The sequence below is a fragment of the Musca autumnalis genome, unplaced genomic scaffold (genome assembly GCF_047663935.1).
Source record: "Musca autumnalis isolate F117 unplaced genomic scaffold, ASM4766393v1 scaffold_5, whole genome shotgun sequence".
NCBI lineage: Eukaryota > Metazoa > Arthropoda > Insecta > Diptera > Muscidae > Musca > Musca autumnalis.
This window is the reverse complement of record NW_027412088.1, coordinates 133798932-133816739: the sequence shown is the minus strand read 5'-3', so window position 1 is coordinate 133816739 and position 17808 is coordinate 133798932. Positions and strand designations below refer to the sequence as shown.

The 17808-nt window shown below is 35.7% G+C and overlaps 1 protein-coding gene across 1 annotated transcript; it reads right to left on the bottom strand.

Moving 5' to 3' along the window:
• Window positions 1-6777: 6777 nt before the first annotated feature.
• Shark (SH2 ankyrin repeat kinase) lies at window positions 6778-16090 on the bottom strand. The gene is made up of 7 exons (XM_073990551.1): window positions 15868-16090; window positions 15301-15788; window positions 14724-15242; window positions 13490-14190; window positions 7510-8144; window positions 7278-7449; window positions 6778-7217 (listed from the first exon to the last, which is right to left on the bottom strand). The coding sequence occupies exons 1-7, from the start codon at window positions 15941-15943 to the stop codon at window positions 6893-6895; spliced, it is 2916 nt and encodes a 971-aa protein (XP_073846652.1). The 5' UTR covers window positions 15944-16090; the 3' UTR covers window positions 6778-6892.
• Window positions 16091-17808: the final 1718 nt, after the last annotated feature.

The following is a 17808-nucleotide window of genomic DNA, read 5'->3' as shown; positions in this document are numbered from 1 at the left end:
CCTGGGAGTGATCCTGGACCATCGGCTAAGATGGAATAGGAACACGGAGGAGCGCACCAAGAGGGGTTTAATCGCGCTTTATTCCTGCAAGAACTCCATAGGCAAGAGCTGGGGCCTCAGACCACATGTAATACATTGGCTGTATAGGACAGTGGTCAGTCCCATTCTGACCTATGGTTGTCTATGGTTGTCTCGTTTGGTGGCATGCCCTAGGCAATAATTCCAATCTGTCCAAACTAGCTACTGTGCAAAGAGCTGCGTCAGTACTCGTTACTGGAGCAGCAAGAAGCACCCCTCAGGCCGCATTGAATGCCATACTGAACGTCCAACCTTTGGACATACTTGTACAGTATCGAGCTTCACGATCTGCCTTGAGGCTTAAAGAGCTAAATCTGTGGCGTGGTTCACATCTTGGACATGCTAGTGTTCTACAGCGGACTTGTAGCCAGATTGGACTAAGAGCCAGGGGAGATGAGACTGACTACATCTCATCAAGCCTGGACTTTGACACAGCTGACGTACTAATCCCCGACAGGAGTGAGTGGACACGAGGCAGATCACTTCCCGACAGCCTGTCGATCTTCACCGATGGATCGAAGATGGAGGAAGGCACGGGATCTGGTGTGTTCTGTGAAGAATTAGACATCAGGAACTCATATAAGCTTAATGACAACTGTAGTGTTTTTCAGGCAGAAGTTTTTGCGGTTTTGAAAGCCTTAGAATAGTGGGAATGAAGGACCTTATAGATAAGGCAGTCACTGTTTACGTGGACAGTCAGGCTGCCCTAAAAGCGTTAGGGTCATACAGTATTAAATCCAGGATTGTTCAAAGATGCAGGGGCCTAATTACTTGATTCGATTCGATCGAGTATTTGCTCGTGAAAAAGATTTCGACACGATAAAAAAGCGGCATGACGAGATTCGATCGAAATCATTGATCGAATGTTTCGAGAGTAACCGGTAGTCGAACTATGAAAACCTATGTATACTATAGGGAATATTATGAAGGTAGATGTAAAAAAGGTGTTTTTTTGAAAGCAAGAACCAAAAAAACAAAATTATGAATGAAAAATGTAAATATTTGTGGAATTTTTTGAACAATACATTGAATAATAATTTCGGTATGAAGTTGTGCTAAGAAAATAAGAAAATTATTAATTCTTGCAAAATCTTTTTGACATTGTTGTAACGGATTGCTAATACATCTACCTTAATAATCCTCTCTCAAAATAAAAGAGAGAGAGTTTGGTGGGTGTTTTGCATTAGCCTCTCTGAGAGAATATTTCCTTTGGTAAACAACGGGGGATGAAATGTTTAAAATGTACTTCACTTATAAAATAAAGGCTATTAATATTAAATATTTTTTTCTATTTGCAGAAATGCTTATTTTTCAACTTATTTTTTAACGACTGCAAAACTAGTTTTTGTTTAATGATTGCTTGCATTTTGATTCTAAATTTATCACAATTTCTAAAAACGACTGCAAAGGACTTTTCCCAATTTCTCTTGTTATATTGTCTAAAAAATGCTGCCAATTATTTACTTACATCGTTTTTCTTCTATAAAAGGACAACAAACAACAATTTTTACATTTTAAACAAAAAGACAATAAGAAATCTTTCATTTTTTTTGTTTACGATAGGCAATTTGGCCTCGATAAATTACTCGCAAATTTATGCTCAATTACTCGATAATTTTACTCGATAACGAATGTTGTCATCCCAACTTTGAGTACTCAGGTCGAAACAACTCGATATCGAATCACATAATTAGGCCCCAGGTCTCTCTTAAAAACATGTAACATAGTTGTTAGGTTTTGTTGGGTTCCAGGGCATTGCAATGTTGAGGGAAACGAGATAGTTGATGAACTGGCTAGAAGAGGATCCCAATCCTCGGACCTCACGGTAGAGGATAGTGTCAAGCCACCTCTCTGCTTCTTCCTCGACAAACTCAGTAAGCTCTACGCAGAGGAAACCGTTAAAGTTTGGCAGGATGTGCCTGGTTGCGAGGTATCTAAGTCAATCTGGCCGGTTATCTCATGGCGTAGAACTTCGTCCCTCCTCTCGCTGTGCAAATCAGAAATCAGAACCGCTGTGGGGGTAATAACCGGTCACTGCGGAATAAGATCCATGACTTGCAAGTGGGATGGCAACAACATTGAGTACTGTAGGTTATGTGAGGATGAGGAGGAAACGGAGACAATCGAGCACCTTCTATGCAGATGTCCTAGACTGATGGTCAAAAGACATAGACTATTTGGTGAACATGTGATTGAATCTCTTTCCTACTTCGCCTCTATTGACCCCACAGTGTTGGTGGTTTACTGCAAGAGCCTTAAGATGCTCTGGGGCAGGCCAACACAGACCTAAAACCATTAGTAACTAAATCGTAGTTAGCTACTAAATCATCTTCCCTCTTTAAATAACCTGACTTCTCCAATACAGTCACTAATCATTCTAATTATTCTTACTCTTCTCTCTTGTCATACCAACTTCCGCTTCCCTTCCTGTCCAACCTTTCCAACCTAATCACTTTCCTCCCACACAGCACATCACACCAACAGACATATATCATCATCCACGGGCACACAGCACCACACAGCTCTATCCACAACAGGCACCTCATCACTTGTCCTCCACATCACCAATACCTTCACATACACTATCATCATCTAAATAGCCACATATCATCATCTACATATATATATAACATATCTCCTTGTCATCACCTGAATGCACAAATCACCATATAACCATCAGCTACACATCATCACCATCTAGAAGCACAGCACATCAACAGACTTATATCATCACCCACAGTCACACAGCACCACATAGCTCTATCCACAACAGGCACCACATCACTTGTCCTCCACACCACCTTTATCTTCACATCAGTTACATATCATCACCACCTACAACTCAACCAACATCAACACACACAGCCATATCCAGCATCTACAATCAAATAGCCCAAACCACACATCACACATCAATACAACATCTTCCACCTCTACAACATACATAATTTAATAGTTTTGGATGATCACAAAGGACCTCAAGGTCTCCGAGTGGAGTAGCTGTCAACATGGCAGCTGCGCATCCTGAACCTAACCTAACCTAGAATATCTATATATCGTCACCATAAATGCCCGAAGACGTAACCGACATGAAAATCGAAATTCGTTTTTTGACGTAATCTGATACATAAACCTAAAATACATGCTCTGGCAAAATTTCAAGCTTCTACGTTCAAAAACAACGATGCTATTCAATAAATGACATTTCTGAAAATGGGATAATATTGCAGATTTTGTTGTAATGGAGGATCTCAAAACTAAGAACTTCAGCGGTTTTGGTGTCACTACTAATTCCCCTTCGTATATGATCGATAATATCCCATATACTCGCCTTCATAAGATTAGTATTCCATAAAACAGTTTTTATTTTTATAACATTTTTTGCTTCTCCTGTAAAGTTTTGTTTTTGTGGGTTACGTCTTCGGGCATTTATGGTGACGATATGTATGTATATTAAAGTAGAAAAATGTTTGTATGCTTGTTTATTTGTTTGAAGTTTATGGACTCAAAAACCGCTGAACCAATCTTCCTGAAATTTTTTAAGGGTATATCACTACATGGCCTGAAAGTAACATAGGCTATAAAAAGTTTTGAAATTACGCCCTGTTCCGGAGATATACAAGGTGGCGCAAAAGTAATCTTCCGAAGTTTTTTGGCTGTAATTTAAAAAAAAATGAAAAACTTTGATTTTTCTTGTGGATTACTTTTATTTGGTCTTTTAATTTTTTTACATCAAGTCGAGAATATGATATCAGATAAATGGCCGCCGCCACAGTTTATTGTCATTTGAGCCCTTTTTATGGCATTTTCCATCACTTTGGCCAAAACTTCCGGCGATAGGTCCTCTTATTCTTGGCGGATATTGTCTTTAAGAGCTGAAAGAGTCTGAGGACTGTTGACATAAACCCGCGACTTCAAAAAGCCCCACAAAAAGAAGTCTGGAGCGCCTCATCACTCATGATTATTTTTGATGAAAAATCATCTTCCTCTTGGTGGTGATTAAGGATGGCTTGATCGTATGTAAGACGCGATTGGCGGTCAGCATCTAACAGCTGATGCACCGTCTGGACTTTGTACGGAAACATCTTCAAATCTTGTACCAAAATTCGCTGTAAAGACCGTCAACTGATACCCATTTGCGTGGCACGTCGTCTGGTCTATGTCGACGGCGCTTCCTTGACATCCTCGGCTACAGCAGCAATATTCTCTGCAGAACGGATACTCCGGGGTCTGCCATGCAGCATCTAGTGTTGTGCCAGTCTCTTCGAGGCGAGCAGCTAAACGTCTGCGACGAAATTCACGTTGTGCCAAAGTCACCGACCGATTATTGGTCAAATAAATACCCAGCAAAATTTGAAGGAATGAGTTCCATGCGATGACGTGATTTCATGGCATATTTTGCATTGGTTCAAAGCAAGTCGTGAAAGATCCGATCTTTTCATTAGCATTTAAACCCATGCAAAGGAAGTCGTGAAAGATCCGATCTTTTCATCAGCATTTTAATCATTTGTACAGATCACTAGAAACAAACAAGTCGATTTGTACATCCCTAAAGTAGCGACATCAAAACAAAAGAGAATACATTTCCAACATTTTTGTTACAAAATTACAAATTAAATGTAGGTTCACGAACTACATTTGACATGTCAAAGCATTGGTCAAAATGACATGCTTAGGATCCCACAACGAATGTCATCTTAAGATCCGAAAATGTTTGTCATCTTATGGTGGTCACGCTCATATAAAATTCATGAGTGAAAATGCTAAAAAGATGACATGCCAGATCACTTACACCCATGATTCAATAGCATCCTTGGCATCGAAGATTTTGCTGGGTATGTACAAGTGATTTGGATGTGCATCAAATTATGCATTTTCACTCATGATTTTTACAAGGGAGTGACTCCGGAAAGAGGCACTCCATTGTACCGCATTTTAACTGACCCTTTGGCATTGTATTTTAACTGAACCTTTGGCACTGCATTTTAACTGACCCTTTGGCATTGCATTTTAACTGAACCTTTGGGGTAGAATAGGAGGCAGTCCAGAGCACGTGTTTTGAATAACAAAATAAAATGCATTTATTATTTGTGTAAAACAAAAATATTAATAACTTTATTAAATTAACACAAATTATGAAAATTCTCTATTGAATTCAATCGCAAGCATGTGTGTTTTCTCCGCTCTTCATTTAATCCAAGCTTAAGTGCTTTTGCTTCATCTGCTAAATGGGTTTGATATTGTCTTCCCATCACCAGTTAAGATTTCGACATGTACTCCAACAGCACTCCATTCGGAAATTTTCTTCTCTTGAGTTACCGGAAAAATGTTCACAAATGAAATATTATTTAGTTTGTATTAACAAATGTTTGAAAATGTTAGCACGCTTATCTCTTATTGGAAAATGTATACCGCTGCCTGTAGAGATGTACAAACTGATTTATGTACAACTGCTAATAAAATGTAGTGAACGGAGTGCCTTTTTCACGACTCCGTTTGCACTGCATCCGGATGCTGTTAAATTGTGAGGAGTTGGAGTGCCTTTTTCACGACTCCGTTGAACTGCCTCCGGATGTTGATAAAATGTGACTAATGGATGCGATTCTTTGGATTGCATCCAAAAGCGGTTAAAATGCGAGGAATGGAGTGCCTTTTTCACGACTCCGTTTGAACTGCATAAAAACATGCCGTGAAAGAACTAGTCTACATTGCACTACTTCCAATTTATTTTGCTGGGACTCTTAATTTTCTATCCTTATAAGTTATCACAGTAAGCAAATAAGCTTTCACGATGGTAAACCATATTTATTGATGAAGTTTTAGCAGTACACATTAATTATTGTATGGGATTTTAGCGAAATAGTTGGAGAACTCCCAAATATGTTTTTCTAATTTTTCGAATCAAACCAAAAAATATATTTGCAACAATATTTTCCAACAATAAGTTTTTCTCTTTTGTTCTTGCTATAATATGCAATTTATGTACCCAATCTCTATAAATTTGGTTTTTCTTCAAATTTTTTGTATTATTTGTTGATTTTCCGCGAAAATAATAATAAATTTAATAACTATTTAAACATCTACGAATAGATATGGAATGCTGTTAACGATTTATGCATACATTTTCTCATAACAACAAATAAGATATTTTTTTTTTATATGAGAATAAAAACCGCTATAACTTTTGCGCGCATCGTCCAATTTTGTGAACGCGAACATATTTGAAACCAGAATTTTTTCTTAACCTCTATGCCAAAAATTGTAGATGTGCTCGCAAAAAAAATTTTTAATTTTTTTTTCAAATGGAATTGCAAAGGATTTTTGGTTTTCGCCATATCTATATCACATTTTGTAGCTAGAATTGTATGTAATGATACTATATTATTAGTAAATTTGAAAGAGCACAAAAACAACGCATTTTTATATTTGTTTAGCTAATATTTTATTTGACTTAGAACTAGAACAAACTTAATACATACATAAATACCAATGACACAGATTCCGATAACATGCTTCGATTAAATACATTGATATGTAATTAAAAATGGAATTGTTTTGTTTTTATTAATACTCTATTTTAAAATACCATACGTTTTCACAAAGAAGGAAAGCACACTGTTAAAAAATCCATGAATCGCGAGTAAAAATTATGCAGGCAATCATATATATATATATATATATATATATATATATATATATATATATATATATATATATATATATATATCAATGAAATATCGATTGCACTTGCTTAATAATCATAAAATATATGATAATAGTTTTATACCTCATGGTAAGAGGTTGGGAGTATTCTTCAACTGATATGATCAGTTTTAACTAATTCTAAAATATTTTGGTAGTCTGGGTCACGGGCAAAAAATTCAGTTAAATACCGGAATGTGGGACGATCTTTAGCTTTATAATTCCAGCAATTTAACATAATTTCATAGATGTGCGCCGGACATAGTGGTGGTTGAGGCAAACGCTGGCCACTTTCTATTAATTTAATTGCATCGACCCCACGTATATCACCGTAAGGAGGCTCGCCCAGAGAAAACATTTCCCATAGAGTAACACCAAATGACCAAACATCACTGGCATGAGAAAAAATGCCATTGTTAAAACTTTCAGGTGCGTACCTATTAAGAATGCATTCAAATTAAACATTAAAATATCTATAAAATATATGTCGAAATTACCATTTTATAGGCCATTTGCCACCTTGACTCGCTTGATAACAATCGGTGTCACTTCCCAATGCACGAGACAAACCAAAATCGCTTATCTTCGCCTGATTCTTTGATGCTAAAAGAATATTTCGTGCAGCCAAGTCACGATGAACGAAATGACGTTTCTCCAAATATTCCATACCTAATAAATCGAGTTGTAAAATGCTGTTCATTACATATAAACCAATATTTTCATACATACCACATGCTATTTGTGAAGCCCACACCTTTAGTTCGTAGTTTGGATTTATTTTCTCCCTGTGGTCCAATATAAAATGTAACATGGAACCCAATGGTACCAACTCCTGAACCATCATCAATGTAGTTCCCTTTGATATTCCGATTAGCTGTACAATGCAATGATGTTTAAGACGTATCATGACTGAAGCCTCACGCAAGAATTCTTGTTTATTTGTGCGACAGTGTTCGTCACGCAACGTTTTGATGGCCACCTCTCGCCGCCGAATTTCTGAACCAAATCGTTGAATCTGATATCCACGATAAACGGAACCAAATTCACCTTCTCCGATAATAGATTCAAGTATAAGACAATCAGATGGAATTAAATAGTTGACTTTAGAACTGGATCCTGGCGTTTCTAAAGAAGCTGTACTGGTTTGTCGATTTAGGTAGCGCATCATTTCGCTTTCATTGGATGTTGTGGATATTAAAGAATCTAACCGTTCCGGATTATGTGAAAACTCTCTAAGTTCTGCAGCAGATGTTTCGAGTTCATCTTTAGTCATGTAATTACCACCTTGAATGGTGTGTTCTGTAAATACTCGTATATCAACAGTTGGTATATAACCATTTGCATTTGGAATGACATTAGAGAGACTAAAAGAGAAAAAGAGTTGAGAATAAAAATTATTGCAAATACGACCTGCGACGGTATTCGTACAAAATAGGCAATCTGAAAGCCTTTTCGGTTATTGGTATATCGTCATCAGAAATGCCCGAAGACTTAACCCACATAAAAATCAAAATACGTTTTTTGATATAATCTGATATAAAAAGCTAAAAACATCGTTCTAGCAAAATTTCAAGCTTTTTTCGGGAAATGTGTTAACAGTGCATACCCAGCAAAATTTGACGGAATGGGTTCTTTGCGATGACGTGATTTCATGTCATCTTTTGCATTGGTTCAAAGGAAGTCGTGAAAGATCCGATCTTTTCATTAGGATTTGAACCAATGCAAAGGAAGTCGTGAAAGATCCGATCTTTTCATCAGCATTTGTACCCATTCCATCGCTCCAATAGAGATGATGTTTGTGTTTTTATTACACACCTGTTTATTTTCATTTTGGTATGTTCCAGTACTGCCAAAATATACTAATTTTTACTATTTTTTCCGATAACATAAAGGAAAAATTGTTATCGTAGTAAAAATAAGTAGATTCTTGCAGTTTCTGGAACAGACCAAAGTTGTTAGAACTGTCGTCGTGATGTTGTCTTACATTTCCTGCATATCAAACAACTAAAACTTCTAAACAATTGGTATTATATGAAGTCCCAACCATCGAGCTAAAAATAGAATCGGACTGCACACATTGCTATTTTAAAAGTTCCCTTGTCTGTTCTAAATCTGACATAGAATGAAATCAATCAAATCTCGCTTCTTGGAATTTGAAACGAAACGAAAAGGAACAAGAATCTGAAAATAAAGAAGAAACTACTTTTGGAAAGAAACAACTAAAAATAAATTAATTAAGCATAAATGGTATTTTCCATAAAAAGTCTCTCCTCCCCGTTCGTTACATTTTGTTCTTAGAGATCCCTAAAGCAAGCCGGGTTGTAGATCCCTACATATTTCCGTCACTAAACAAAAGAGTATAAATTACCAAAATGTTGTTATAAAATAACAAAATTATAAAATAAAAGTAATTTACGAAATAAAAATACTTAAAGGAGTGCATTTGGAGTCCATGTTGAAATCTGAGCTGGTGATGGGAAGATAATTGCAAAAACCTTTTGTAAAATGAAAGAATATCAGTTGCGGAGAACGGAGAAAGTAATCTTTTGCGTTGCAGCAGTGGTGATTACATTGCAATTTTGGATGTAAACTTTTGAAAAAATAAACTGATAAATTCATTGTAGTTATTTCATGAATTCGTTTGAATTAATAAAGAGTTTTGTTTTTCATGAAAATCATATTTCAATACAGCATTTCCATTTTCCAAACAAGACATGAAAATTTCATGCCAAGGGTTTGGTGAAAATGACATGCCAAAGCATTGGTTAAAATGACATGTCAAAGCATGGGTGAAAATGACGTGTCAAAGCATTGGTGAAAATGACATGCCAAAGCATTGGTGGAAATGACATGCCAAAGCATTGGTGGAAATGACATGTCAACGCATTGGTTAAAATGACATGCTTAGGATCCAGAAAAGAACGTCATCTTTTGGGGTCCACGCTCATATAAAATTCATCGATGAAGATGCTAAAAAGATGACATGCTAGATCACTTGCACCCATGATTGAATGTCATCTTTGGCATCGAACATTTTGCTGGGATATGTTGTTGTAATGACGGATCCCTAAACCACCCAGCAAAATTTGACGGAAGGGGTTCTTTGCGATGACGTGATTTCATGTCATCTTTTGCATTGGTTCAAAGGAAGTCGTGAAAAATCCGATCTTTTCATTAGGATTTGAACCAATGCAAAGGAAGTCGTGAAAGATCCGATCTTTTCATCAGCATTTGTACCCATTCCATCGATCCAATAGAGATGATGTTTGTGTTTTTATTTACACACCTGTTTATTTTCATTTTGGTATGTTCCAGTACAGCAAAAATCTACTAATTTTTACTATTTTTTGCGATAACATAAAGGAAAAATTGTTATCGTAGTAAAAATAAGTAGATTCTTGCAGTTTCTGGAACAGACCAAAGTTGTTAGAACTGTCGTCGTGATGTTGTCTTACATTTCCTGCATATCAAACAACTAAAACTTCTAAACAATTGGTATTATATGAAGTCCCAACCATCGAGCTAAAAATAGAATCGGACTGCACACATTGCTATTTTAAAAGTTCCCTTGTCTGTTCTAAATCTGACATAGAATGAAATCAATCAAATCTCGCTTCTTGGAATTTGAAAAAAAAGTCCGAAACGAAAAGGAACAAGAATCTGAAAATAAAGAAAAAACTACTTTTGGAAAGAAACAATTAAAAATAAATTAATTAAGCATAAATGGTATTTTTAATAAAAAGTCTCTCCTCCCCGTTCGTTACATTTTGTTCTTAGATATCCCTAAAGCAAGCCGGGTTGTAGATCCCTACATATTTCCGTCACTAAACAAAAGAGTATAAATTACCAAAATGTTGTTATAAAATAACAAAATTATAAAATAAAAGTAATTTACGAAATAAAAATACTTAAAGGAGTGCATTTGGAGTCCATGTTGAAATCTGAACTGGTGATGGGAATATAATTGAAAAAACCTTTTGTAAGATGAAAGAATATCAGTTGCGGAGAACGGAGGAAGTAATCTTTTGCGTTGCAGCGGTGGTGATTACATTGCAATTTTGGATGTAAACTTTTGAAAAACTAAACTGATAAATTAATTGTAGCTATTTCATGAATTCGATTGAATTAATAAAGAGTTTTGTTTTCCATGAAAACCATATTTCAATACAGCATTTCATTTTCCAAACAAGACATGAAAATTTCATGCCAAGGGGTTGGTGAAAATGACATGCCAAAGCATTGGTGAAAATGACATGTCAAATCATTGGTGGAAATGACATGCCAAAGCATTGGTGGAAATGACATGTCAACGCATTGGTTAAAATGACATGCTTAGGATCCAGAAAAGAACGTCATCTTTTGGGGTCCACGCTCATATAAAATTCATCGATGAAGATGCTAAAAAGATGACATGCTAGATCACTTGCACCCATGATTGAATGTCATCTTTGGCATCGAACATTTTGCTGGGCAAGCGTTTTCGCGGTTTTAGTTTCATTACTTACCCAGCAAAATGTTCGATGCCAAAGATGACATTCAATCATGGGTGCAAGTGATCTAGCATGTCATCTTTTTAGCATCTTCATCGATGAATTTTATATGAGCGTGGACCCCAAAAGATGACGTTCTTTTCTGGATCCTAAGCATGTCATTTTAACCAATGCGTTGACATGTCATTTCCACCAATGCTTTGGCATGTCATTTCCACCAATGATTTGACATGTCATTTTCACCAATGCTTTGACACGTCATTTTCACCCATGCTTTGACATGTCATTTTAACCAATGCTTTGGCATGTCATTTTCACCAAACCCTTGGCATGAAATTTTCATGTCTTGTTTGGAAAATGGAAATGCTGTATTGAAATATGGTTTTCATGAAAAACAAAACTCTTTATTAATTCAAACGAATTCATGAAATAACTACAATGAATTTATCAGTTTATTTTTTCAAAAGTTTATATCCAAAATTGCAATGTAATCACCACTGCTGCAACGCAAAAGATTACTTTCTCCGTTCTCCGCAACTGATATTCTTTCATTTTACAAAAGGTTTTTGCAATTATCTTCCCATCACCAGTTCAGATTTCAACATGGACTCCAAATGCACTCCTTTAAGTATTTTTATTTCGTAAATTACTTTTATTTTATAATTTTGTTATTTTATAACAACATTTTGGTAATTTATGGGCCGATTCCGTACAGCAAGGCGAGTCATGTCGCGTCGTCTATCGTCTCTGTGACAAAATTTAAAAAATGCACTACGTACAGCGATAGAAAATAATCGTCGATAACAAGTTATTTTTATTTTTTTTTTTTTATTCGTTAGTAAAAATGAACGACGACAGCTAATTTGTTGTCGCCGGAAAATGAACATTACGGCGACAAAATTTGACGTCGTCGTGCGACTTTTGCCATACGTAATGGAAAAATTGCAACTGGCAACGCGACACGACTCGCCTCGCTGTACGGAATCGGCCCATTATACTCTTTTGTTTAGTGACGGAAATATGTAGGGATCTACAACCCGGCTTGCTTTAGGGATCTCTAAGAACAAAATGTAACGAACGGGGAGGAGAGACTTTTTATGGAAAATACCATTTATGCTTAATTAATTTATTTTTAGTTGTTTCTTTCCAAAAGTAGTTTCTTCTTTATTTTCAGATTCTTGTTCCTTTTCGTTTCGTTTCAAATTCCAAGAAGCGAGATTTGATTGATTTCATTCTATGTCAGATTTAGAACAGACAAGGGAACTTTTAAAATAGCAATGTGTGCAGTCCGATTCTATTTTTAGCTCGATGGTTGGGACTTCATATAATACCAATTGTTTAGAAGTTTTAGTTGTTTGATATGCAGGAAATGTAAGACAACATCACGACGACAGTTCTAACAACTTTGGTCTGTTCCAGAAACTGCAAGAATCTACTTATTTTTACTACGATAACAATTTTTCCTTTATGTTATCGGAAAAAATAGTAAAAATTAGTAGATTTTTGCAGTACTGGAACATACCAAAATGAAAATAAACAGGTGTGTAATAAAAACACAAACATCATCTCTATTGGAGCGATGGAATGGGTACAAATGCTGATGAAAAGATCGGATCTTTCACGACTTCCTTTGCATTGGTTCAAATCCTAATGAAAAGATCGGATCTTTCACGACTTCCTTTGAACCAATGCAAAAGATGACATGAAATCACGTCATCGCAAAGAACCCATTCCGTCAAATTTTGCTGGGAAAAAGTGTTTTTTCTTTCTATTTTTCTTCTTTCAACTCCAGAATAGGGATCACCAGTCCGTTTTTTGTTTGTGGGAATTTAATGAAATTGAAACAACGTGGAATTGAAATTCGATTCGGATCCCATCACATCTAAAAACAATTCACTCGTTTTGGGAAAATCGTTTTCATTGCAAATCGATTCGAAATTCATCACATGCCTGTATAACACAAAGTTTTCCTTATTCACCATATTATGTCCTTAGAGTTTTTCAAAAAGCTCCCCACGGACGCCCTATTCCAATTATTCTTAAAGGGATCAAGATAAATAAATAAAATAATGAAGCTAAGAAGTAAGTTATGATTGAAGACAGATTCCATACCTTTGAAGAAACATTGATCTAAAGATGAAGCATGTACACAACCTTTACTAATAATAGTAGCTTAACGACATTGACTTGTTGGAAACAACAGTAGCTTATATAATTACCTCTCGTTAGAAATTTGCTGACTCCGTTCTCTTTCAATAACAACGTCACTTTTGGTAAAATACTCCACCTCTTCCTCTGTTTTAGTCTCGGGTTCAATTTTTGCAGTTGCAGATGCGCTATTAACTGCTGAATTATTTTTAGGGACATTATAGAATTCTTGCTGGCTGTTATTGTTGACCAAGTTAAGTTTAGTAAAATCCGTAGAAAATGATAGATTCTTCAATAATGTTTCCGCTTGTTTGAGTTCTTCTTCGTTACTGGGTACTTGTGGTTTGTCATCACATGATATTGATTTTTGTTTTAGTTTACTTCTACGTAAAGTGCTCATGCTTTCGAGAAAGCCCGTTTTTTTAGGACTCTTTAATTTTAATGTACTGAATACAGAGTCCTTCGGTTTTTTCTTCGTATTAGTGTGGTGATGATTTGTCGACATTGTCTGGCTATCTTTTGGCGGTAGTTGTATCGATGTGGGACTTTTAGTCGCCATCTGTTGTGGCGAACATTGTGGAACTTGTATGGAATCAGATGATTTTCTAGTAGTTCGTGGCATTGTTGAAAATAAGGGCAATGGAGGTTTAGGTTTTGGCAGAACAGGATATTTTAGGTTAATGGGCAATCCATCGGCAAAACGAGTAAAATGTTCCACTAAATGTTCGAGGGTCGGCAAGAATGGACCATCATCAATATACAAAAATTTTGACTGCATAAAGATTATAGAGAGCATTAAAAAAATTCGCACATGTACAATATGGCTAACTTCCGTATCGTCAGATGCTTTACAAATGACTGTAAATGTGTGAAGGTATTATGTTTCTTAACGCCGTAGTACTTAACTGCGAAGCTACGCGTTTCAAAACGTCAAAAATACGAATTTTTAACACAGGTAAAAAGCAAACTAGTATCATTTATATTTCTGATGCATTTAGTTGCATTTTCGAGGAACAAAGCATTAGTGTGCAAATGAAATATTCTGAAGAAGTTTAAACAACGCAAAGCAAATGACGATACGGAAGTTCGCCTATGTTTACACAATAAGAGTAGAAGCAAATAAACCAAAACAGGCTACTCCAATATGATTCTAAATAATGTTCATATATTTTTGTTTTGACGCATACAAACATCTTCTAAAATACCAGGAGTTTGTAATTCCAAATTGGTTTCTATTCGTCTTACAAAAACCTACCACTAGTATACTTAAAATCAAATTGCCCAAAGTCGTATTATAGTACTTACCGAATGCGAAATTATAAAATTTTTTACAACATCATCGTAAAGTAATGTTAACACATATCCAGAACCTGCAGTCTTCCTCTCCGAAAAACGCACTAGAAAGCAACCTGATGCATCAACTTTTTCAGTTGGATTTCCATTTTCGGTTGGTACACATTCCACAGGTCTCTTAAAACTAGCAGCAAAATTTCGCAAAACCTCCGTTGCTTCTTCTCGGGTCAATGTTCCGTGATACCATTGTGACTTAAACGTACTCGCAGGTTTCAATTTATACGTTTCCAGAAATTGCACAACATTTTCATGATTTGCTTCCTTAGCCAAATCTATTGGAAATTCACCCATTGAAGTGCGAGGCAAAAGTGGTACGTTAGAAGCTAACAATTCTTTCACAGCTTCCAAATTTCCATGTTTTGCTGCCTCGTGTAATGGTACGTATCCGTTCCTAATATTCCGCCCCTGAACATTGGCCTGGGCAGCGATTAAACGCTTAATAAAAGTACCAGGCTGGTGTCTGCAGGCGTACTATTGAAGATAAACACTTAGTATTGACAGAACATTTTTATTATATAGCTTTACTTACGTGAAGTGGCATATTATTATCCGAATCCATGCAATTTACATTCACTCCAGCGTTTAGCAAGAGATTGAGCATTGCTTCATCGCTGTGCAATGCAGCTAAATGCATAGCTGTTTGTCCATTTTGATTTTTTGCATCCACATTTCTGTAGCCACACTTCAGAAGTTCAGACACAACAATGTGATTGTTGTTCATTACAGCTCGGTGAAGCAAATTTGTATTTCCATGGCTTCGTGTCTCATTCGGAGGAGGATCTTTTCGAATGAACTTGTTCAGTTTTGTAACTAAACCATTAGCTGATTGTTGATAGTATTCTATTAACGTGTCTAGTCCGTGTAATATTTTTACTTTATCTTCAATCGAGAAAAATGCATCTTCTCCGTGACGTCTTATTTGATAATGACAAACCTCGCCCTGATGCAATAAGGTCAGAACAAAATCACCCGCAGCTGTATTACTTTCACGCACAAGGAACGTACCATCCTCCTCTCCTTAAAATAGGAATACATACAAAATTATTAATATTGTATAAAATGCTACAGGTGTAAATTAAATAGGATTCCAATTTACCATTTCTGCATATTTCTTCAGCAGATTCACGAGAGAGCCTTCCATGAAACCAGCACAAGTTTTCATCCCGGCTCATAATAGATTATTGTAGAGCGCAACACTTACTATTCTGAAAACTGGTATGCGTAACTTAGAGAAAAAACCAACATCAAATAAAACGAAAAATAACAAGGATCAATCAATAAGATACAAGATCAGTAGGGATAGCCAGGTAGTTTAAAAAGTCTAAAAATCGAACACGACTTTTGTATGTGAAAATAATCGAAAAAATTATCGACTGTCGATTATTCGTTCGACTGCATCCCTGTTGACAATACCCAGCAAAAAAGTTTGTCGATGGTCAGAGTAGCAAGATTAATGGTACAATTACTTAAGGGGAGTACACACTATCATTCAAAACTGACAGTCAACGTACTTTTAGGACAATTTTCGGGCAAATAACAACTTTTATTTAGCTAAAAACGTTTGAAATACAATATATACGGTGTTATTTAGAGATTACAAAAGAAATTTTTCAGTTAGGCTTTGATATTCACGAAATAGACCTCGATGACTTGTTTTGCTTGTCAATGTGTACTATACTTTAGGTAGATGCCTCAGCCCACCTGATCGAATCTAAAACGTCAAAAAACTAGGAATTCGCCATGAAAAATCAAAACAAAAACCATATGATTTGCAAAGACGTATAGCAATTAGAGTTGTGTCGTTCCGGAACGAACTAGTTCAAAGGAACTACTCCACAAAAGGAACGACCGGTCCTAGGTCCGACTATGCGGTTCAGCTAGTTCCTTTGATCCCTCGTTCGTTTTTCTCCCATTATTTTTGCTCTTCCCTTTCAGTTAGTCCCATCAGTTCATTTAACATCAGGTGTCTCTCCCTCCCTGTCTTCTATTAGTGAATAAGGCCTTGTACACACGCTGCGACTTTTGATGCATGCATCACCATTTTCGTACTTGTAGGGTTGCATTTTTTCGTAATATTGTAAGAAGTGTAATTTTTGTAACAAGCATGTACGACTTTACACACATGTTATGATTGTTGAATGCATGTTGGTATAAATTGTTAAACCAAAATTATTGAAACAGGTAAAAATATTTGTTAATATTTCTCGACAAATGCAAATAACAAAATTGTTGGAAAAAACATTGTTAGGTAAAAATGTATTTTCCAACATTCGGGTTATTCCATTCTACGAGAAAACTGCGACATTGAGCAACGAAAGGCGTCAATATTAAGCAATCGCTTCAAAAAATTAAATTCTTTTTTCTGCAATTCGCATTTTGATGTTTTAAAAACACATTTGGAACACAAGCAATTCAGTTTCAACTATGAAGGCAATAAAAAACTAACAACATAACATGGCAGAACTACCAGGTAGTGGTATCACACCAGTTGATCGAATATGAAAAGTCAAATCCCTTTATAAAAAATTAATTTTTGTTGTAATTTCTCCAACAACATAAAGGAAGTTTTGACATAACATATTCAAAATTTTACGATGCCACTACCTGGGTAATTGTGCCATGCAACATACTTATCAAATAAAGGAGTAAGTTGAGTCCATTTATTTTTATTACATTCTTTTAAATCCATGATGTACATTAAATAATTTTAACATTCTAAATGGTATTAATAAATTAAATGATTAGTCATGAAATTTTACATTTCATACATTTCGTACATTTTCATTCCCTCCATCACTAATATTTTTTGCAACACCGCTAAAAAAATGGTGATGCATGCATCAAAAGTCGCAGCGTGTGTACAAGGCCTAAGAAATCTCATAGTGTCATTTCGTTTTTCATTTCTTACTAAACTGATCTTTGCCGAATTAAAAAAAAGCAATTGAAATATTTGTAATTAGCAAAACGATTGTAAATTTGTTTCAAATATTTTTAATCTTCCATGAAGAAAGCCGAAAACAATTTATTTTTCTTTTGT

Coding starts and splice junctions, on each gene's coding strand:
- Shark (XM_073990551.1), bottom strand. CDS start 15,943: ATGAGCCGGGATGAAAACTTGTGCTGGTTTCATGGAAGGCTCTCTCGT. Junction 15,243..15,300: donor ATAATAATATGCCACTTCAC/GTAAGTAAAGCT, acceptor TATCTTCAATAG/TACGCCTGCAGACACCAGCC. Junction 7,218..7,277: donor GGCAAATGGCCTATAAAATG/GTAATTTCGACA, acceptor CATTCTTAATAG/GTACGCACCTGAAAGTTTTA.